The 25,234-nt window shown below is 38.5% G+C and overlaps 1 protein-coding gene across 1 annotated transcript in view; it reads left to right on the forward strand.

The window, feature by feature from the left end:
- GCS1 (mannosyl-oligosaccharide glucosidase) overlaps positions 1-25,234 on the forward strand; it is a 101,692-nt gene that overhangs the window by 45,573 nt on the left and 30,885 nt on the right. The window contains exon 5 of the mRNA XM_089092790.1: positions 20,535-20,712. Coding sequence (XP_088948916.1) covers positions 20,535-20,712 — 178 coding nt within the window. The remainder of the gene's footprint in view (positions 1-20,534; positions 20,713-25,234) is intronic.

Consider the following 25,234-nt stretch of genomic DNA (forward strand, 5'->3'; position numbering starts at 1 on the left):
AATTTCAAGTACTGAACTACCTCCTTCTATATCCCTGTTCAGTACCACATTTCGTTTTTTCCTGTGTAGAAGAAACATGCCAGCCTCTATGCTCGTGAACGTTGTAAAATTGGGGTCGGCAAAAATCCGTGCACACTCTTGAGGGTCAGTAACGACGTCGCAACGAGATCTGTTCGGTACGCTTTCACACATTTTGCCAAACGCTGAATTTAGAATGAGTTTGTACATTTCCTTCTCTACATTGCTATTTGCCCGAGAGCGTTTCTCAATAAAAGTGTCGATAAACGTCTTTAAATAAGGGTTTTTATTGAATTGCAGGACCCTATGTATTTTGGTGATCTTGAAACCATTGTTCACCATCCAGTGCAAAAGCACATGGGGAACAACGATTTTATCTTTAGGGTCCAGATCCGCTCTCAGTTTTTGCTCAAGGGGGTCCAGTGCATCCCCATATCCTCAACAAATAATCAATTGTAGGGACTCAGTGAGTCCCTGGTCACTGTTTGATTGATACTGGGAAAAAAAAAATCTCTGACTGAATCATGAAGCACCAGTGGTATGTGACCGTCAATTTCAAAGAACCATCCTTGTGGCCCATTGTACTCGACGGTGTTAATGTCGGGGAAATCACGATGATTCTCAAGCCATTTATAGTTCTCACACGGAAAACAGTAGTCAGACATTGCCGAGGGGTACAATGAATTCATGTCCAAGATCACGGCATTTGACTTTGCACCAGTGCTGTTTTGTCCGCTTGGATGGGTGGTCAAAATGCAATCCCCATGAAAAACCTACCCACCCCTCATTGATCTTTCTATAAAAAGGTGTTGATCCACATCAGTTACTAAGCCTATTTCCTCCCTACATATTTTAAAAATCAAGTCCATCACCAAATGTGGCGTGGGAAAATAATAGCCTATATCTAGTCCAAACTCTGAATAGATTTGGTCTGTGTTCTTGCAGACAATATCTAACAGACTTAAAACATCACTGGCCAAGTACAGTCTACAATAATCCCACCCATTTTTACAATTCCCCTTAGACCACACCTTGGCAAATTCATATTCCTCGGCTGTGCATTCACTGTTGGTGAGTGAATTTCACCTCGCTTAAGCGAGCGCCAGAACAGTAATAGTCGTATGCATATACAGCTTTACTGGTCAATAGGTCATACATCTCACTGTCTGGAAAGTGCTTTTTAAGCAAAGGAAAACTATCAAAATTTTCTCTTTTCTGCACTTGAATCAATTGACTCAATGCCTTGGGAAAAAAACTAAAAGAATCTAAAAACCTGATTTTATTCCAGCACGTATGCCCATTATTGACTACCTGCCATTTCAATTCGAGAAGCACCAACTTCTCGGCCGATTTGGGAATGATGTTATAGGTAAATGAATTATTTAACCATGGACTATCTACTCTTCCTCCCTTCCTGTGCATACGTGCCAGTGCCGGTAAAAAATAAATTTTAAATCATAATTTGAATTATGAATAAAAACTGGAATAAAAAACTGCTGGCTAACGTTTAAGTTACACGATTGATACGCTACCCCTCTAAAATTACTACCCCCAGAGGATATTTCCTGCCCCAAGTGATTGTGGTCTCTGACTTTCCCCTTCCCCCCTCTTTTCCCTTTCCCCTTATCCCCCTCTTTAAACTCCCCCTTAAAAACCCAACATATTTTTTGATTTTTAATCGCAAGACGATCTTCTGCAGACAACACCATAGGGTAATGCGTATTTCTCAAACGAGAAATAGCGCCATAAGCGGTGCCAATTAATTTAGTCAGTGCCTTGACCCTGCACTCTCCCTCATCCAGCGTTTCTACTATTTCTAACAACTGCATAGTGTTAGAACTGTCTCTCTGCGCGTGAGCGTAGGAGACTGCAATAGCTTGATGTTCTTTGATTCGGTTTGAAAATCGAAGATCCTTCACTTCCACTAACTTCGCTTCACAATCCAACACGATTTTATTTCTCTGGAGGAGGGTGTTTTGAAAATTTTTAAAGCGTAAAATGGCCCTATCCCCTAAAACCGTTTCCACTGACTGATAGCCATGCCGTCTATATTGCTTCATATGATCCCGTAGTTTTATATCGCTACGGAATTGTGACAGGCATGTTGGGCACTAGAAACCTACCCCTAGATCCCTACCACCCTCAGAACTCTACTAATATCTGTAATTGGGTTAAAATGGACAATTGCATTCGGGTCTCTACGTAGTGTGTACAACCGCCATACCCAGTGCTCAAGCAATTCATTAGACGGATCCCATACTGGGAACACCAACCCGTTTGTTTTGGGCGAACCCCATCTTCAATTGCAGTTTCATATTGAACCACAGTAACGCCAATATTTAAATAGGCATTGGCCCTTTCAAAAATATCAATGGACCTGATCGTTACTGGGTATTTTCCCTCTAAACAAGAAAAATCTACAATGAAAAAATCAGACCCCTCCTTCCCATATACAGCCCGGTGATCTAAATTTCGTCTTGGTAGCATCACGTGCTACAGGCTCGAATGCTGATATGAGGAAAGCGTACTTGAAACATTTTTGACCTGTTTCAAAACAGATTCGCCGGACACCTTGACCACCTACTTAATCGGGATTATATTTTAAAACTGTAGACCTTTCCCCCGCCCCCCCTGCCCCCTCTTAAAATAAAATCTTTTTTAAATTTACAAATATTAAAACTTAAAATTTAATAAAATAAAACTACAGACCCGCTCCCGTTTTTGTTATAATTCTCGAGTTGCGTAACAATATGGCCTATCCACTCTGAAAAAAACTCCCTCAAAATTCTCTAAATTTGGATAGACCACTCGCATCTCGGTATGTACATAATGATGATAAACCTCACTTTTTCCCTCATTTAAATAAAACACCTTCAAAGCAATTGGAACCTTAATGGAATCCCTACCTCCTCCCCACAACTGAATTTGGTTTTCTAGCAGTGCACGAATTTTACCTACATATTCATGAAGAATTTCTACAGGGTCAAACACAAAATTACCCAAAAGCGAATTAAAAGGGTCTCCAAAATTTGCAGTGTAGACAACTATTGTATTTAAAATTGTGTTTGTGAGTTGAAACTCGGGAAATGAAGTAAATTGGATATTACCCCCTCCTCCTCCTTCCCCTCTTGTATATTATCAACACCCCTCCCCCACATTGTTCAAAAATAGGCCTAGGGGAAGCCACTTCAGTTTTTTAAAGTGCAAGTAGGTAATCAGCGGGGGGAGGGTTCCCTGTTAATTCATTGGAAAAATCCTCTAAAATTTCTAATGTGTTTGGACTCAAGTCCCCCTGCTCAACTGCGCTATAATCAACATTAAAATAATCAGCTAAAAAATCATTAGTATTAAACGGTATTTCAAGTGAATTAACGATACCATGCAATTCGTTGATAGTTGGCGATTCATTGTTGTGAATTGCATGAAATTCCATTGCCCGTTCAATGAGTTCAGTACTTCTTTCTTCAGTTGGTGAGGGGGTCAGAGCATATGGAGTCAATGTAATCTATAAAAGAAAAATAGCTTATTTTCAAAGTGTCTAAATCATTCCTATTTTTAAAAATTGGATTATTATTTAAAAGCGCGCTTAGCAGTAGCATTTAGTTCCCTACTCTATATATATTCTGAAAGTTCCAACTTAATACAATTTAAAAGATGACATAGAATGTTTTGATTCTGTTCAAACGACTCCTCGAAAAATAATTCATATTAATACTCTTTATCTGCTTTGAAAAAAAAACGCGGTCTTTACTTGATAGCCTAACTCTTTCCGATAGAAAATGGTTTTAAATAAAAGCAGTTTATAACGTAAAGAATTTGCTATGAGGAAATATGATCGGAATATAGCGCCTTTTTTGGCTTCACTATGAGAATTCAGCAGACTGAATGTATACGATAATTGACCTGATTTAAAAGGGGGAAGGGGAACAATTTCTTTTAATATCTCTGACACGCTTTTACTCTGATGAAAGGAATCGATTGTTGGAAGGCCCCTTAAAACTAAAATATTCTAGTGAAAAATAGCATTTTGAGATAAAAAGGCTCTCTAACAGTAAACTAGAAATTAGCTAAAAATGTTATTATGAGGTTGAAAGATAGCGAAGATGTCTGCAGTAGGCAGAGAAAATAGGAAAAATTAAAAAAAGCGGTTTCTTTGACAAGTAAAAACAATTACATTATATTTAGGTCTCTCTGTGGGGAGGGGGCAGAGAAATTTAAAACAAGGGGTGTGGGATTATAGAGGAAATAACAGTTCTAATATCCCTGACACACTTTTACAGTGATGAAAAATGTGTTTGCTTAGATATTTCTATAGCCAGGTAAAAATGCTCACATTTTTATATCCCGGCTGCAGTTGAGTGCCTGATGGCCCTGGCAACGCATGATGGAGGGTGGACGAGCTGGCGGCGTTATGTACTTGCACAGATTGGGCTGCGGCTTGTGCAGCAGGGCCAGTGACGGCACGGACTTGTGTAGTCGAGCCAGCGGTTTCACGGGCTTGCACAGATGCGACGATGGCGATGTCACTGGTAGGTTGCATTGGTTCCTGATTGGATTGGACTTGGACAGGCAACACTTGTCTGGAGGGCCTCGGACAGCGACCATGCCGCACAACTGTCGCCTTCGCAGGGGTTTTATTATTACCCCTTGCTCTCTTTTCAGGCGGAGGCGCACATTCTTCATAATTTCCCATAAAAAGAAGAAAAAATTTAGTATTGAAATATTTTTTCCCTTTTTTACAGAAGGAAAATTAGTACCCCCCAACCCCCTAACCATAATTTTGTCTAGAAAGCATTAATCGCAAAGATGCCCCCCTCCCCCCATTTTCAAAAAAACAAAAAGTAAAAAATTTTGAGAAATATACTTGGTTCAGAAATCAAATGCTATTCAATTTACACATATTAAAGCTATGTATTCTTTTTCATAGAAATCCCGGCCCCTTACTTTTCATGCGAAGAAACACTTTGTTTTCGCTTTACAATGAAGATGTTAGAAGCAAGGCATTGCAACCCTAACCCCCCCCCCCATATAAACACTGACTACTCAAAATGGAAAATGAATATGACATGAAACTGGCATCCATCCCCCTCTTAACAATCCCCCCTCTCTCTTACAGAAAATAGTCCCTCTTCCTTTTCAGTAAAGCAATAGTCAAATTTGCGATGAAGAAGCTATGATGTTAATTTGATCAAAAGTATCCTTTTTGATCTGTGAAACCTTTGGTTAAAGCCACTAACGTAAGGATTATGAGGCCGGATGTACTTTAAAAGGGTGACAGTAATTATCAGCTATTTAAATCTTTGCGGAAAGGCTTAAGTCAAACCAGAGTGGCTTAATAGCTACGGGATAGACAGAAAGTTGGCTGTCAAAACAAAAGTTCAAAAACATAGTTATTTCTATTGGAAGAACTAAAGTTATAAACTCAGGGGGGTGTGGAGGGGGGAGGTTAGTTTTACGTGGTAAAAAAGAACATATTTTAAGCTTTCTAGCGAGTATAAACAATATATAGTGAAGTTTGTATGGTGGGGTGGGGGTGGGGGTACCTGAATTTGAATATATTGTGGGGTAACTATGTAAAATGATTTTATTTGAAAATAAACTATGGGAATTTGCTAAACAGAACTCACATTGTTAATCATTGTATCCAGAGTATCCAAATTAATAATATCCAATGTTATATCCATAGTGGCACATAACTTTCTGAATGTTTAATCACAACGCATGTCCATTATATACGAAATCTCAAGGGCGAATTGTGGCGATTGGCGAATGGGAAACCATATGTAACCGACTCTCTGATTGGCTTAGAGAAAGACATCTTTTGTAACCGGCTCCCTGATTGGCTTAGAAGGGGACACGTGATCCTGTTTCCCGTTATCGGATCAAAACATTCTCCCCAGCGATTATGTAATCAATTTCTCAGAAATTTAGTTTTCCTTCAATTACGCAATAATTTTCTCAGAAATTTAGCTCCCCTTCGATTACACAATCAATTTCTCAGAAATTCACTTGTCCTAGTCGATTACGCAATCAATTTCTCGGAAATCCATTTCCCCCATCTTGTCCTAGATCAATATATCTCTTCCCCACCGTTGATACGCTTGTTCAGACTCCACTCCGGAGACAATACAATTGGAAAAAACAAATACATCGACCTTGAAAGAGGTGTTCTTGACCCCATTAGAATCAAAAAACCATGAAAATACATCAAAGTGAGAAAAATCCTGTTTTTTCATTCTCAGTGACAAAAACCATAAAAACATGCATAAATTATGTCCGTACCGGGCTTGTACCCCCCTCTCTACTTTTGTGGTGCAATGAATTGTTGTTAGCAGTAGTTATTTTGCTTATTGTTATGATTAGACTATTAAATATTAAGAATGATCTTTTTAAGGCACAATTGTGAGCAAAGCGACAATTATATACCTAAAACGTGTAGGGAGGGAGAGAGGAGGATGGTATTCTGGCATGAGGAATTTTTCAAAAATTGTGCTTTTTTATACTCCATCTCGTCTCAAACGTAAAACAAGACGTTCTTGAGGATTAAAACTGGGGGAAAGGAGGAACTTGGGCAGTTGTTTGGCCTCATGTGGCTTTGTGGCGCAATGAGTTGTTGTTAGCAGTAGTTATTTTGCTTCTTGTTATGATTATACTATTAAATATTGAGAATGATCTTTTTAAGGCACAGTTGTGAGCAAAGCGACAATTATATACCTAATACGCGTACGGAGGGAGAGAGGAGGAGGGTATTCTGGCGTGAGGAATTTTTCAAAAATTGTTCTTTTTTATAGTCAATCTCGTCTCAAACGAAATACAAGACGTTCTTGAGAATTAAAAACTGGGGAGAAGGAGGACCTTGGGTAGTTTGTTCGGCCTCATGTGGCTTTGTGGTGCAATGAATTGTTGTTAGCAGTAGTTATTTTGCTTATTGTTACGATTAGACTATTAAATATTAAGAATGATCTTTTTAAGGCACAATTGTGAGCAAAGCGACAATTATATACCTAATACGTGTAGGGAGGGAGAGAGGAGGAGGGTATTCTGGCATGAGGAATTTTTCAAAAATTGTGCTTTTTTATACTCCATCTCGTCTCAAACGTAAAACAAGACGTTCTTGAGGATTAAAACTGGGGGGAAGGAGGAACTTGGGCAGTTGTTTGGCCTCGTGTGGCTTTGTGGCGCAATGAGTTGTTGTTAGCAGTAGTTATTTTGCTTCTTGTTATGATTATACTATTAAATATTGAGAATGATCTTTTTAAGGCACAGTTGTGAGCAAAGCGACAATTATATACCTAATACGCGTACGGAGGGAGAGAGGAGGAGGGTATTCTGGCGTGAGGAATTTTTCAAAAATTGTGCTTTTTTATACTCCATCTCGTCTCAAACGTAAAACAAGACGTTCTTGAGGATTAAAACTGGGGGGAAGGAGGAACTTGGGCAGTTGTTTGGCCTCGTGTGGCTTTGTGGCGCAATGAGTTGTTGTTAGCAGTAGTTATTTTGCGTCTTGTTATGATTATACTATTAAATATTGAGAATGATCTTTTTAAGGCACAGTTGTGAGCAAAGCGACAATTATATACCTAATACGCGTACGGAGGGAGAGAGGAGGAGGGTATTCTGGCATGAGGAATTTTTCAAAAATTGTTCTTTTTTATACTCCATCTCGTCTCAAACGTAAAACAAGACGTTCTTGAGGATTAAAACTGGGGGGAAGGAGGAACTTGGGCAGTTGTTTGGCCTCGTGTGGCTTTGTGGCGCAATGAGTTGTTGTTAGCAGTAGTTATTTTGCTTCTTGTTATGATTATACTATTAAATATTGAGAATGATCTTTTTAAGGCACAGTTGTGAGCAAAGCGACAATTATATACCTAATACGCGTACGGAGGGAGAGAGGAGGAGGGTATTCTGGCATGAGGAATTTTTCAAAAATTGTGCTTTTTTATACTCCATCTCGTCTCAAACGTAAAACAAGACGTTCTTGAGGATTAAAACTGGGGGGAAGGAGGACCTTGGGCAGTTGTTTGGCCTCATGTGGCTTTGTGGTGCAATGAGTTGTTGTTAGCAGTAGTTATTTTGCTTCTTGTTATGATTATACTATTGAATATTGAGAATGATCTTTTTAAGGCACAGTTGTGAGCAAAGCGACAATTATATACCTAATACGCGTACGGAGGGAGAGAGGAGGAGGGTATTCTGGCATGAGGAATTTTTCAAAAATTGTGCTTTTTTATACTCCATCTCGTCTCAAACGTAAAACAAGACGTTCTTGAGGATTAAAACTGGGGGAAGGAGGAACTTGGGCAGTTGTTTGGCCTCGTGTGGCTTTGTGGCGCAATGAGTTGTTGTTAGCAGTAGTTATTTTGCTTCTTGTTATGATTATACTATTAAATATTGAGAATGATCTTTTTAAGGCACAGTTGTGAGCAAAGCGACAATTATATACCTAATACGCGTACGGAGGGAGAGAGGAGGAGGGTATTCTGGCATGAGGAATTGTTCAAAAATTGTGCTTTTTTATACTCCATCTCGTCTCAAACGTAAAACAAGACGTTCTTGAGGATTAAAACTGGGGGGAAGGAGGAACTTGGGCAGTTGTTTGGCCTCATGTGGCTTTGTGGCGCAATGAGTTGTTGTTAGCAGTAGTTATTTTGCTTCTTGTTATGATTATACTATTGAATATTGAGAATGATCTTTTTAAGGCACAGTTGTGAGCAAAGCGACAATTATATACCTAATACGCGTACGGAGGAGAGAGGAGGAGGGTATTCTGGCGTGAGGAATTTTTCAAAAATTGTTCTTTTTTATAGTCAATCTCGTCTCAAACGAAAAACAAGACGTTCTTGAGGATTAAAAACTGGGGAGAAGGAGGCACTTGGGTAGTTTGTTCGGCCTCATGTGGCTTTGTGGTGCAATGAATTGTTGTTAGCAGTAGTTATTTTGCTTATTGTTACGATTAGACTATTAAATATTAAGAATGATCTTTTTAAGGCACAATTGTGAGCAAAGCGACAATTATATACCTAATACGTGTACGGAGGGAGAGAGGAGGAGGGTATTCTGGCATGAGGGGTTTTCAAAAATTGTGCTTTTTTATGCTCCATCTCTTCTCAAAGGAAAAACAAGACGTTCTTGAGGATTAAAAGCTGGGGGGAAGGAGGAACTTGGGCAGTTGTTTGGCCTCGTGTGGCTTTGTGGCGCAATGAGTTGTTGTTAGCAGTAGTTATTTTGCTTATTATTATGATTAGGCTATTAAATATTAAGAACGATCTTTTTAAGGCACAATTTTGAGCAAAGTGACAATTATATACCTAATACGCGTACGGAGGGAGAGAGGAGGAGGGTATTCTGGCATGAGGAATTATTCAAAAATTGTGCTTTTCTATACTCCATCTCGTCTCAAACGAAAAACAAGACGTTCTTGAGGATTAAAACTGGGGGGAAGGAGGAACTTGGGCAGTTGTTTGGCCTCGTGTGGCTTTGTGGCGCAATGAGTTGTTGTTAGCAGTAGTTATTTTGCTTATTATTATGATTAGGCTATTAAATATTAAGAACGATCTTTTTAAGGCACAATTTTGAGCAAAGTGACAATTATATACCTAATACGCGTACGGAGGGAGAGAGGAGGAGGGTATTCTGGCATGAGGAATTATTCAAAAATTGTGCTTTTCTATACTCCATCTCGTCTCACACGAAAAACAAGACGTTCTTGAGGATTAAAACTGGGGGAAAGGAGGAACTTGGGCAGTTGTTTGGCCTCGTGTGGCTTTGTGGTGCAATGAGTTGTTGTTAGCAGTAGTTATTTTGCTTCTTGTTATGATTATACTATTAAATATTGAGAATGATCTTTTTAAGGCACAGTTGTGAGCAAAGCGACAATTATATACCTAATACGTGTACGGAGGGAGAGAGGAGGAGGGTATTCTGGCATGAGGAATTATTCAAAAATTGTGCTTTTCTATACTCCATCTCGTCTCAAACGAAAAACAAGACGTTCTTGAGGATTAAAACTGGGGGAAAGGAGGAACTTGGGCAGTTGTTTGGCCTCGTGTGGCTTTGTGGTGCAATGAGTTGTTGTTAGCAGTAGTTATTTTGCTTCTTGTTATGATTATACTATTAAATATTGAGAATGATGTTTTTAAGGCACAGTTGTGAGCAAAGCGACAATTATATACCTAATACGCGTACGGAGGGAGAGAGGAGGAGGGTATTCTGGCATGAGGAATTATTCAAAAATTGTGCTTTTCTATACTCCATCTCGTCTCAAACGAAAAACAAGACGTTCTTGAGGATTAAAACTGGGGGAAAGGAGGACCTTGGGCAGTTGTGTGGCCTCGTGTGGCTTTGTGGTGCAATGAGTTGTTGTTAGCAGTAGTTATTTTGCTTCTTGTTATGATTATACTATTAAATATTGAGAATGATCTTTTTAAGGCACAGTTGTGAGCAAAGCGACAATTATATACCTAATACGCGTACGGAGGGAGAGAGGAGGAGGGTATTCTGGCATGAGGAATTATTCAAAAATTGTGCTTTTCTATACTCCATCTCGTCTCAAACGAAAAACAAGACGTTCTTGAGGATTAAAACTGGGGGAAAGGAGGAACTTGGGCAGTTGTTTGGCCTCGTGTGGCTTTGTGGCGCAATGAGTTGTTGTTAGCAGTAGTTATTTTGCTTCTTGTTATGATTATACTATTAAATATTGAGAATGATCTTTTTAAGGCACAGTTGTGAGCAAAGCGACAATTATATACCTAATACGCGTACGGAGGGAGAGAGGAGGAGGGTATTCTGGCATGAGGAATTATTCAAAAATTGTGCTTTTCTATACTCCATCTCGTCTCAAACGAAAAACAAGACGTTCTTGAGGATTAAAACTGGGGGAAAGGAGGAACTTGGGCAGTTGTTTGGCCTCGTGTGGCTTTGTGGCGCAATGAGTTGTTGTTAGCAGTAGTTATTTTGCTTATTATTATGATTAGGCTATTAAATATTGAGAATGATCTTTTTAAGGCACAGTTGTGAGCAAAGCGACAATTATATACCTAATACGCGTACGGAGGGAGAGAGGAGGAGGGTATTCTGGCATGAGGAATTATTCAAAAATTGTGCTTTTCTATACTCCATCTCGTCTCAAACGAAAAACAAGACGTTCTTGAGGATTAAAACTGGGGGAAAGGAGGAACTTGGGCAGTTGTTTGGCCTCGTGTGGCTTTGTGGTTCAATGAGTTTTTGTTAGCAGTAGTTATTTTGCTTCTTGTTATGATTATACTATTAAATATTGAGAATGATCTTTTTAAGGCACAGTTGTGAGCAAAGCGACAATTATATACCTAATACGCGTACGGAGGGAGAGAGGAGGAGGGTATTCTGGCATGAGGAATTATTCAAAAATTGTGCTTTTCTATACTCCATCTCGTCTCAAACGAAAAACAAGACGTTCTTGAGGATTAAAACTGGGGGAAAGGAGGAACTTGGGCAGTTGTTAGGCCTCGTGTGGCTTTGGGGAGCAATGAGTTGTTGTTAGCAGTAGTTATTTTGCTTATTATTATGATTAGGCTATTAAATATTGAGAATGATCTTTTTAAGGCACAGTTGTGAGCAAAGCGACAATTATATACCTAATACGCGTACGGAGGGAGAGAGGAGTAGGGTATTCTGGCATGAGGAATTATTCAAAAATTGTGCTTTTTTATACTCCATCTCGTCTCAAACGAAAAACAAGACGTTCTTGAGGATTAAAACTGGGGGAAAGGAGGAACTTGGGCAGTTGTTTGGCCTCGTGTGGCTTTGTGGTGCAATGAGTTGTTGTTAGCAGTAGTTATTTTGCTTCTTGTTATGATTATACTATTAAATATTGAGAATGATCTTTTTAAGGCACAGTTGTGAGCAAAGCGACAATTATATACCTAATACGCGTACGGAGGGAGAGAGGAGGAGGGTATTCTGGCATGAGGACTTATTCAAAAATTGTGCTTTTCTATACTCCATCTAGTCTCAAACGAAAAACAAGACGTTCTTGAGGATTAAAACTGGGGGAAAGGAGGAACTTGGGCAGTTGTTTGGCCTCGTGTGGCTGTGTGGTGCAATGAGTTGTTGTTAGCAGTAGTTATTTTGCTTCTTGTTATGATTATACTATTAAATATTGAGAATGATCTTTTTAAGGCACAGTTGTGAGCAAAGCGACAATTATATACCTAATACGCGTACGGAGGGAGAGAGGAGGAGGGTATTCTGGCATGAGGAATTATTCAAAAATTGTGCTTTTCTATACTCCATCTCGTCTCAAACGAAAAACAAGACGTTCTTGAGGATTAAAACTGGGGGAAAGGAGGAACTTGGGCAGTTGTTTGGCCTCATGTGGCTTTGTGGCGCAATGAGTTGTTGTTAGCAGTAGTTATTTTGCTTCTTGTTATGATTATACTATTAAATATTGAGAATGATCTTTTTAAGGCACAGTTGTGAGCAAAGCGACAATTATATACCTAATACGCGTACGGAGGGAGAGAGGAGGAGTGTATTCTGGCATGAGGAATTATTCAAAAATTGTGCTTTTCTATACTCCATCTCGTCTCAAACGAAAAACAAGACGTTCTTGAGGATTAAAACTGGGGGAAAGGAGGAACTTGGGCAGTTGTTTGGCCTCGTGTGGCTGTGTGGCGCACTGAGTTGTTGTTAGCAGTAGTTATTTTGCTTATTATTATGATTAGGCTATTAAATATTAAGAACGATCTTTTTAAGGCACAATTTTGAGCAAAGTGACAATTATATACCTAATACGCGTACGGAGGGAGAGAGGAGGAGGGTATTCTGGCATGAGGAATTATTCAAAAATTGTGCTTTTCTATACTCCATCTCGTCTCAAACGAAAAACAAGACGTTCTTGAGGATTAAAACTGGGGGGAAGGAGGAACTTGGGCAGTTGTTTGGCCTCGTGTGGCTTTGTGGCGCAATGAGTTGTTGTTAGCAGTAGTTATTTTGCTTATTATTATGATTAGGCTATTAAATATTAAGAACGATCTTTTTAAGGCACAATTTTGAGCAAAGTGACAATTATATACCTAATACGCGTACGGAGGGAGAGAGGAGGAGGGTATTCTGGCATGAGGAATTATTCAAAAATTGTGCTTTTCTATACTCCATCTCGTCTCAAACGAAAAACAAGACGTTCTTGAGGATTAAAACTGGGGGTAAGGAGGAACTTGGGCAGTTGTTTGGCCTCGTGTGGCTTTGTGGCGCAATGAGTTGTTGTTAGCAGTAGTTATTTTGCTTATTATTATGATTAGGCTATTAAATATTGAGAATGATCTTTTTAAGGCACAGTTGTGAGCAAAGCGACAATTATATACCTAATACGCGTACGGAGGGAGAGAGGAGGAGGGTATTCTGGCATGAGGAATTATTCAAAAATTGTGCTTTTCTATACTCCATCTCGTCTCAAACGAAAAACAAGACGTTCTTGAGGATTAAAACTGGGGGAAAGGAGGAACTTGGGCAGTTGTTTGGCCTCGTGTGGCTTTGTGGTGCAATGAGTTGTTGTTAGCAGTAGTTATTTTGCTTCTTGTTATGATTATACTATTAAATATTGAGAATGATCTTTTTAAGGCACAGTTGTGAGCAAAGCGACAAATATATACCTAATACGCGTACGGAGGGAGAGAGGAGGAGGGTATTCTGGCATGAGGAATTATTCAAAAATTGTGCTTTTCTATACTCCATCTCGTCTCAAACGAAAAACAAGACGTTCTTGAGGATTAAAACTGGGGGAAAGGAGGAAATTGGGCAGTTGTTTGGCCTCGTGTGGCTTTGTGGCGCAATGAGTTGTTGTTAGCAGTAGTTATTTTGCTTATTATTATGATTATGCTATTAAATATTGAGAATGATCTTTTTAAGGCACAGTTGTGAGCAAAGCGACAATTATATACCTAATACGCGTACGGAGGGAGAGAGGAGGAGGGTATTCTGGCATGAGGAATTATTCAAAAATTGTGCTTTTGTATACTCCATCTCGTCTCAAACGAAAAACAAGACGTTCTTGAGGATTAAAACTGGGGGAAAGGAGGAACTTGGGCAGTTGTTTGGCCTCGTGTGGCTTTGTGGTGCAATGAGTTGTTGTTAGCAGTAGTTATTTTGCTTCTTGTTATGATTATACTATTAAATATTGAGAATGATCTTTTTAAGGCACAGTTGTGAGCAAAGCGACAATTATATACCTAATACGCGTACGGAGGGAGAGAGGAGGAGGGTATTCTGGCATGAGGAATTATTCAAAAATTGTGCTTTTCTATACTCCATCTCGTCTCAAACGAAAAACAAGACGTTCTTGAGGATTAAAACTGGGGGAAAGGAGGAACTTGGGCAGTTGTTTGGCCTCGTGTGGCTTTGTGGTGCAATGAGTTGTTGTTAGCAGTAGTTATTTTGCTTCTTGTTATGATTATACTATTAAATATTGAGAATGATCTTTTTAAGGCACAGTTGTGAGCAAAGCGACAATTATATACCTAATACGCGTACGGAGGGAGAGAGGAGGAGGGTATTCTGGCATGAGGAATTATTCAAAAATTGTGCTTTTCTATACTCCATCTCGTCTCAAACGAAAAACAAGACGTTCTTGAGGATTAAAACTGGGGGAAAGGAGGAACTTGGGCAGTTGTTTGGCCTCGTGTGGCTTTGTGGCGCAATGAGTTGTTGTTAGCAGTAGTTATTTTGCTTCTTGTTATGATTATACTATTAAATATTGAGAATGATCTTTTTAAGGCACAGTTGTGAGCAAAGCGACAATTATATACCTAATACGCGTACGGAGGGAGAGAGGAGGAGGGTATTCTGGCATGAGGAATTATTCAAAAATTGTGCTTTTCTATACTCCATCTCGTCTCAAACGAAAAACAAGACGTTATTGAGGATTAAAACTGGGGGAAAGGAGGAACTTGGGCAGTTGTTTGGCCTCGTGTGGCTTTGTGGCGCAATGCGTTGTTGTTAGCAGTAGTTATTTTGCTTATTATTATGATTAGGCTATTAAATATTAAGAACGATCTTTTTAAGGCACAATTTTGAGCAAAGTGACAATTATATACCTAATACGCGTACGGAGGGAGAGAGGAGGAGGGTATTCTGGCATGAGGAATTATTCAAAAATTGTGCTTTTCTATACTCCATCTCGTCTCAAACGAAAAACAAGACGTTCTTGAGGATTAAAACTGGGGGGAAGGAGGAACTTGGGCAGTTGTTTGGCCTCGTGTGGCTTTGTGGCGCAATGAGTTGTTGTTAGCAGTAGTTATTTTGCTTATTATTATGATTAGGCTATTAAATATTAAGAACGATCTTTTTAAGGCACAATTTTGAGCAAAGTGACAATTATATACCTAATACGCGTCCGGAGGGAGAGAGGAGGAGGGTATTCTGGCATGAGGAATTATTCAAAAATTGTGCTTTTCTATACTCCATCTCGTCTCAAACGAAAAACAAGACGTTCTTGAGGATTAAAACTGGGGGGAAGGAGGAACTTGGGCAGTTGTTTGGCCTCGTGTGGCTTTGTGGCGCAATGAGTTGTTGTTAGCAGTAGTTATTTTGCTTATTATTATGATTAGGCTATTAAATATTAAGAACGATCTTTTTAAGGCACAATTTTGAGCAAAGTGACAATTATATACCTAATACGCGTACGGAGGGAGAGAGGAGGAGGGTATTCTGGCATGAGGAATTATTCAAAAATTGTGCTTTTCTATACTCCATCTCGTCTCAAACGAAAAACAAGACGTTCTTGAGGATTAAAACTGGGGGAAAGGAGGAACTTGGGCAGTTGTTTGGCCTCGTGTGGCTTTGTGGTGCAATGAGTTGTTGTTAGCAGTAGTGATTTTGCTTCTTGTTATGATTATACTATTAAATATTGAGAATGATCTTTTTAAGGCACAGTTGTGAGCAAAGCGACAATTATATCCCTAATACGCGGACGGAGGGAGAGAGGAGGAGGGTATTCTGGCATGAGGAATTATTCAAAAATTGTGCTTTTCTATACTCCATCTCGTCTCAAACGAAAAACAAGACGTTCTTGAGGATTAAAACTGGGGGAAAGGAGGAACTTGGGCAGTTGTTTGGCCTCGTGTGGCTTTGTGGTGCAATGAGTTGTTGTTAGCAGTAGTTATTTTGCTTCTTGTTATGATTATACTATTAAATATTGAGAATGATCTTTTTAAGGCACAGTTGTGAGCAAAGCGACAATTATATACCTAATACGCGTACGGAGGGAGAGAGGAGGAGGGTATTCTGGCATGAGGAATTATTCAAAAATTGTGCTTTTCTATACTCCATCTCGTCTCAAACGAAAAACAAGACGTTCTTGAGGATTAAAACTGGGGGAAAGGAGGAACTTGGGCAGTTGTTTGGCCTCATGTGGCTTTGTGGTGCAATGAGTTGTTGTTAGCAGTAGTTATTTTACTTATTGTTATGATTATACTATTAAATATTGAGAATGATCTTTTTAAGGCACAGTTGTGAGCAAAGTGACAATTATATACCTAATACGGGTACGGAGGGAGAGAGGAGGAGGGTATTCTGGCATGAGGAATTATTCAAAAATTGTGCTTTTCTATACTCCATCTCGTCTCAAACGAAAAACAAGACGTTCTTGAGGATTAAAACTGGGGGAAAGGAGGAACTTGGGCAGTTGTTTGGCCTCATGTGGCTTTGTGGTGCAATGAGTTGTTGTTAGCAGTAGTTATTTTGCTTCTTGTTATGATTATACTATTAAATATTGAGAATGATCTTTTTAAGGCACAATTTTGAGCAAAGTGACAATTATATACCTAATACGCGTACGGAGGGAGAGAGGAGGAGGGTATTCTGGCATGAGGAATTATTCAAAAATTGTGCTTTTCTATACTCCATCTCGTCTCAAACGAATAACAAGACGTTCTTGAGGATTAAAACTGGGGGACAGGAGGAACTTGGGCAGTTGTTTGGCCTCATGTGGCTTTGTGGTGCAATGAGTTGTTGTTAGCAGTAGTTATTTTGCTTCTTGTTATGATTATACTATTAAATATTGAGAATGATCTTTTTAAGGCACAATTTTGAGCAAAGTGACAATTATATACCTAATACGCGTACGGAGGGAGAGAGGAGGAGGGTATTCTGGCATGAGGAATTATTCAAAAATTGTGCTTTTCTATACTCCATCTCGTCTCAAACGAATAACAAGACGTTCTTGAGGATTAAAACTGGGGGAAAGGAGGAACTTGGGCAGTTGTTTGGCCTCATGTGGCTTTGTGGTGCAATGAGTTGTTGTTAGCAGTAGTTATTTTGCTTCTTGTTATGATTATACTATTAAATATTGAGAATGATCTTTTTAAGGCACAGTTGTGAGCAAAGAGACAATTATATACCTAATACGCGTACGGAGGGAGAGAGGAGGAGGGTATTCTGGCATGAGGAATTATTCAAAAATTGTGCTTTTCTATACTCCATCTCGTCTCAAACGAAAAACAAGACGTTCTTGAGGATTAAAACTGGGGGAAAGGAGGAACTTGGGCAGTTGTTTGGCCTCATGTGGCTTTGTGGTGCAATGAGTTGTTGTTAGCAGTAGTTATTTTACTTATTGTTATGATTAGTCTATTAAATATTAAGAATGATCTTTTTAAGGCACAATTTTGAGCAAAGTGACAATTATATACCTAATACGCGTACGGAGGGAGAGAGGAGGAGGGTATTCTGGCGTGAGGAATTTTTCAAAAATTGTTCTTTTTTATAGTCAATCTCGTCTCAAACGAAAAACAAGACGTTCTTGAGAATTAAAAACTGGGGAGAAGGAGGACCTTGGGTCGTTTGTTCGGCCTCATGTGGCTTTGTGGTGCAATGAGTTGTTGTTAGCAGTAGTTATTTTGCTTATTGTTACGATTAGACTATTAAATATTAAGAATGATCTTTTTAAGGCACAATTGTGAGCAAAGCGACAATTATATACCTAATACGCGTACGGAGGGAGAGAGGAGGAGGGTATTCTGGCATGAGGGGTTTTCAAAAATTGTGCTTTTTTATGCTCCATCTCTTCTCAAAGGAAAAACAAGACGTTCTTGAGGATTAAAAGCTGGGGGAAGGAGGAACCTGGGCAGTTGTTTGGCCTCATGTGGCTTTGTGGTGCAATGAGTTGTTGTTAGCAGTAGTTATTTTACTTATTGTTATGATTAGTCTATTAAATATTAAGAATGATCTTTTTAAGGCACAATTGTGAGCAAAGCGACAATTATATACCTAATACGCGTACGGAGGGAGAGAGGAGGAGGGTATTCTGGCATGAGGGGTTTTCAAAAATTGTGCTTTTTTATGCTCCATCTCTTCTCAAAGGAAAAACAAGACGTTCTTGAGGATTAAAAGCTGGGGAGAAGGAGGAACCTGGGCAGTTGTTTGGCCTCATGTGGCTTTGTGGTGCAATGAGTTGTTGTTAGCAGTAGTTATTTTACTTATTGTTATGATTAGTCTATTAAATATTGAGAATGATCTTTTTAAGGCACAGTTGTGAGCAAAGCGACAATTATATACCTAAAACGCGTAAGGAGGGAGAGAGGAGGAGGGTATTCTGGCGTGAGGAATTTGTCAAAAATTGTTCTTTTTTATAGTCAATCTCGTCTCAAACGAAAAACAAGACGTTCTTGAGAATTAAAAACTGGGGAGAAGGAGGAACTTGGGTCGTTTGTTCGGCCTCATGTGGCTTTGTGGTGCAATGACTTGTTGTTAGCAGTAGTTATTTTGCTTATTGTTACGATTAGACTATTAAATATTAAGAATGATCTTTTTAAGGCACAATTGTGAGCAAAGCGACAATTATATACCTAATACGCGTACGGAGGGAGAGAGGAGGAGGGTATTCTGGCATGAGGGGTTTTCAAAAATTGTGCTTTTTTATGCTCCATCTCTTCTCAAAGGAAAAACAAGACGTTCTTGAGGATTAAAAGCTGGGGAGAAGGAGGAACATGGGCAGTTGTTTGGCCTCATGTGGCTTTGTGGTGCAATGAGTTGTTGTTAGCAGTAGTTATTTTACTTATTGTTATGATTAGTCTATTAAATATTAAGAATGATCTTTTTAAGGCACAATTGTGAGCAAAGCGACAATTATATACCTAATACGCGTACGGAGGGAGAGAGGAGGAGGGTATTCTGGCATGAGGAATTTTTCAAAAATTGTGCTTTTCTATACTCCATCTCGTCTCAAACGAAAAACAAGACGTTCTTGAGGATTAAAAACTGGGGAGAAGGAGGAACTTGGGTAGTTTGTTCGGCCTCATGTGGCTTTGTGGTGCAATGAGTTGTTGTTAGCAGTAGTTATTTTACTTATTGTTATGATTAGTCTATTAAATATTAAGAATGATCTTTTTAAGGCACAATTTTGAGCAAAGTGACAATTATATACCTAATACGCGTACGGAGGGAGAGAGGAGGAGGGTATTCTGGCATGAGGAATTATTCAAAAATTGTGCTTTTCTATACTCCATCTCGTCTCAAACGAAAAACAAGACGTTCTTGAGGATTAAAAGCTGGGGAGAAGGAGGAACCTGGGCAGTTGTTTGGCCTCATGTGGCTTTGTGGTGCAATGAGTTGTTGTTAGCAGTAGTTATTTTACTTATTGTTATGATTAGTCTATTAAATATTAAGAATGATCTTTTTAAGGCACAATTGTGAGCAAAGCGACAATTATATACCTAATACGCGTACGGAGGGAGAGAGGAGGAGGGTATTCTGGCATGAGGAATTTTTCAAAAATTGTGCTTTTCTATACTCCATCTCGTCTCAAACGAAAAACAAGACGTTCTTGAGGATTAAAAGCTGGGGGGAAGGAGGAACCTGGGCAGTTGTTTGGCCTCATGTGGCTTTGTGGTGCAATGAGTTGTTGTTAGCAGTAGTTATTTTACTTATTGTTATGATTAGTCTATTAAATATTAAGAATGATCTTTTTAAGGCACAATTTTGAGCAAAGTGACAATTATATACCTAATACGCGTACGGAGGGAGAGAGGAGGAGGGTATTCTGGCATGAGGAATTATTCAAAAATTGTGCTTTTCTATACTCCATCTCGTCTCAAACGAAAAACAAGACGTTCTTGAGGATTAAAACTGGGGGGAAGGAGGAACTTGGGCAGTTGTTTGGCCTCGTGTGGCTTTGTGGCGCAATGAGTTGTTGTTAGCAGTAGTTATTTTGCTTATTATTATGATTAGGCTATTAAATATTAAGAACGATCTTTTTAAGGCACAATTTTGAGCAAAGTGACAATTATATACCTAATACGCGTACGGAGGGAGAGAGGAGGAAGGTATTCTGGCATGAAGAATTTTTCAAAAATTGTGCTTTTTTATAGTCAATCTCGTCTCAAACAAAAAACAAGACTTTCTGGAGGAATAAAAACTGGGGGGAAGGAGGAACTTGGGCAGTTGTTTGGCCTCATGTGGCTCTTAGGTGCAATGAGTTGTTGTTAGCAGTAGTTATTTCGCTTAGTGTTATGATTAGACTGTTAAATATTAAGAATGATGTTTTTAAGGCACAATTGTGAGCAAAGCGACAATTTAGATAGTTATGGTTGGCTTGAGCATGACGGTCGAAATTTCGGAGTACAGGATATTCAAGACAAGTTGGTTCGCATACAGACTTCTTTTGTGAAAAGACAAGGCGGTACTAATGGAGGGGATTGGACAGCTAAAATCTCAGTTGAACCAAGGGTAAGGTTTTTTAGTTCTTTCAGTAAGTTATTTTCCCCTGTAAAGGACTTTTTCTTTTAGTTTTCTGGTGGTAGTAGAGAGGGAGGTGCTACTCCGGGACGACCCACGTGGTTTATGGTTTTCTCACTGAGAATGAAAAAACAGTATTTTTCTCACTTGAAAAACAGGAATTTTGTCACATTTATGTCTGTTTTCATGGATGGTTATGTGTGTTGGTCGATTTATTTGATGTTTTTCATGGATGGTTATGGATGGTTTATGGTTTTTGTCACTGAGAATGAAAAAACAGTATTTTTCTCACTTGAAAAACAGGAATTTTGTCACAGTTATGTCTGTTTTCATGGATGGTTATGTGTGTTGGTCGATTTATTTGATGTTTTTCATGGATGGTTATGGATGATTTATGGTTTTTGTCAGTGAGAATGGAAAAACAGGAACTTTCTCACTTTAATGGATTATTGAGTCTAGTGGGAGCAGGTCAATGACACTTCCTTCATGTTGTTGCTCTCAGCGAATGTTATGAGTTTCCAGAAATTTGGAACACCTGTGCTGTCGACCTCAATTCCCCATATCTTGAATCAATAATTCCACTTAGAAACAACAAATTAATTCCCCTTTCTTGACAGATCAATCAACCAATGACATCATCTGTCAGACTTAAAAAATTTTCGCCTAGAAACGATTCTCCAGGAATAGATCCAAGTCATTAATGTCTTTGGCTTGGAAACAACTCTTTTGGTCGAACTCCAAAAGATATTAATAACCAAACGCCATGGAAAAAATTCTCAAATAAACATCTTAGCGATGAATAGTTTTAGCGCGGGAATCAGGGTTCTTATTTATTTGAGATGCCTCAGTGCAGAGATGCCAAAAACAAAAGGAACACGCTGAATTTACGTTTAGGGATTATTTGGGCGAAACCGTTTTAGACAGGTTATGGAATTATTTCGGCGATACAGTTAGAGACATTTTAAAAGATGATTTAAAAGATGAGTTTAGAAGAGGATTTGAGGGTGAAACTCTGTGGTCGTTATAATACACAAGTTCCATTTGAACAGTGTTGTGAGGTCCCCTACCACAACCCCAAAAGGGTTCCGATCCCCCCACCCCAACCCCCAAGGAAGCCACCGGTCCTCAAAGGTACTCCGGATTCCCAAAGGGCCCCCCGAGCCCCAAACGCTCCAGAGCCACCATTTTAATACTTTTTTAAGGCTTTATTGTATCTTTTCAGAACAAATTATTATTTTAGGGAATTATTTCGGTGAAACAGTTAGAAACATTTTAAAAGGTGATTTTTGAAGAGATTTTAGAAGAGGATTTGAAGGTGAAACTCTGTGGTCGTTATAATAGATAAGTTCCATTTGAACAGTGTCGTTAGGTCCTCTACCCCAGTCCCCGAAGGTTCCCAATGCTCCCAAAGGACCACCCAGCCCACAAGGGCCCTCCGGATCCCCAAATGCCCTCCCCAGGTCTCCAAAGAGCCCCGTCCCCATTTTGTTAATACTTTTTTGTGCATTTGAGACACAGAAGGGTCCCCACATTTCAAAGGGCTTTATTATATTTTTTCAGAACAAGTTTATTTCTTAATGTCCTTCATAAACCAATTTTACAACTTGAAGTAGTTATCTTTTCCCCCACAACTTAACTATAAGGCTTTTTGAATTACCCAATATCATGCAATACTTTTCAAAGGCATTTCAGAACATGTTTTTTTCTTAAGGTCCTTCCTAAACCCCATTTTACATGTTGAAGTACTTATCTTTTCCCCACAACTTTACTTTACGACTCTTTTGCACACCCAAACATCAAGCAATACTTTCCAAAAGGCTTTATTATATCTTTTCAGTACAAGTTCTTTTCTTAATAACCTTCTTAAACCAATTTTACAAATTCTAAATGTTTACTGAGTAGATAGAAATGGCAATATTATAGTTGAAAATATTTTATTTGGAGATAAGCAGTTATATTTCAATTTTAAATTTTATCAAAGAAGTTATGAAAAGTTAAAGTTCTCTTCTGAGTTTTCTCAATGAAAAAGAAATTAGTTATTAATAATTTCAATTTTTTAAGAATAATATAAAAAATTTTTCAATTCGGATCAAATTTTTCTCAAAGAGATGAAAAAAATTTAAATACTGTTCCTAATTTTTCACGGAAGATAGAAAAGTTCAAGTTCTCTTCTGAATTTTACCAAAGAACACACTCCAATTGTAATTTCTCCAGAGAAAATAAAAATCTTCCACTTCGGTTTTAAGTTCACCAAAGACATAAAGAAATTTAAAGTTCTATTCTAAATTTTTCCGTAGTTGATAGAAAAAGCTATAGCATACTTGTGAATATTTTCCCAGAAGATAAAAAGTTCTACTTCAATTTTTAATTTTCTCAACGAAGTGAAGAAAAGTTCAACTTCTATTCTGAATTTTTTCAATGAAAAAGAAATTAGTTATTGATCATTTCCATTTTTCCGAATAATATAAATATTTTCCAACTTCAAAATGGGCACACACAAAAACTTAAACACACACACACACAAACTTACACACACACACACACACACACACACACACACACACACACACACACACACACACACACACACACACACACACACACACACACACACACACACACACACACACACACACACACACACACACACACACACACACACACACACACACACACACACACACACACACACACACACACACACACACACACACACACACACACACACACACACACACACACACACACACACACACACACACACACACACACACACACACACACACACACGACACACAGACACACAGACACACACACAGACACACACACACACACAGACACAGACACAGACACAGACACACAGACACACAGACACAGACACACACAGACACACACACACACACACACACACACACAAAAACTTACACGCACACAAAAACATACACACGCACACAAAAACTTACACACACACACAAAAAACTTACAAAAAAAAACTAAAACACACAAAAAAACATAAAAACACAAAAAATTAGAGGCTCAAAAAAAAAACTTTCACAAACACACACAAATATTAACACACACAAAAACTTACAAACACAAAAAAATTACACACAAATAAAAATAACACACACACACAAACTTACACCCACACACAAAAACTTACACACACACACACACACACACACACAAAAACTCACACACACACAAAAACTAACACACACACACACAAAAACTTACACACACACAAAAAACTTACACACACACACAAAAACTAACACACACACACAAAAACTTACACACACACACAAAAACTTACACACACACACACACAAACTTACACACGCACACAAAAACTTACACACACAAAAACTTACACACACACACAAAAACAGACACACACAAACAAAAACTTACCCCCACACACAGAAACTTACACACACACAAAAACTTACACCCACACACAAAAAAACTTACACACACACAAAAACTTACACACACACGCCAAAACTTACACACACACAAAAACTTACACACACACAAAAACTTAAACACACACAAAAAAAACTTACACAAAAAAACTTACACACACACAAAAACTTACACACTCAAAAAAAAACTTTCACACACACACACAAAAATTTACACACACAAAAACTTACACAGACAAAAAAACTTACACACACAAAAAAATTACACACACACACAAAAACTTACACCCAAACACAAAAACTTACACACACACACACACAAAAAAAAAACTCACACACAAAAAAAAACTTACACAAACACACAAAAACTTACACACACACACAAAAAACTTACACACACACACAAAAACTTACACACACACGCCAAAACTTACACACACACACAAAAACTTACACACACACACAAACAAACTTACACACGCACACAAAAACTCACACACACAAAAACTGACACACACACACAAAAACATACACACACACACAAAAACATACACCCACACACAGAAACTCACACACACACAAAAACTTACACCCACACACAAAAACTTACACACACACAAAAACTAACACACACACGCCAAAACTTACACACAAAACAAAAACTTTCACACTCAATAAATCTGACACACACACACACAAAAATACAAACAAAAACAAAATAAAAATAAAAAACACACACACATACACACACACACACAAAAAAACTTACACACACAAAAACTTACACACACACACACAAAATTACACAAACACAAAAACTTACACACACACACACACACACAAATTTACACACACACACACAATTAGACAAAAAATAATATATTTTTGCACAGTTTCAACTAACTACGGCTAAGTATCTTAAAAGGCGAGGTATTTTTCTTGCGAGAACACAAAAAATCATTAAGTGGTATTAATGAAAATGATGATAATCAACCGAAAACCGTCAACGAGAACACCGATTAACCATCACCAAAGTGTCACAATGCCGTCAGTTTGTCAACACCCCTCGGAAAATAGGGGGGTAA

The sequence above is a fragment of the Artemia sp. Qi Xiang Cuo genome, chromosome 8 (genome assembly GCF_049724085.1).
Source record: "Artemia sp. Qi Xiang Cuo chromosome 8, ASM4972408v1, whole genome shotgun sequence".
NCBI classification, from domain to species: domain Eukaryota; kingdom Metazoa; phylum Arthropoda; class Branchiopoda; order Anostraca; family Artemiidae; genus Artemia; species Artemia sp. Qi Xiang Cuo.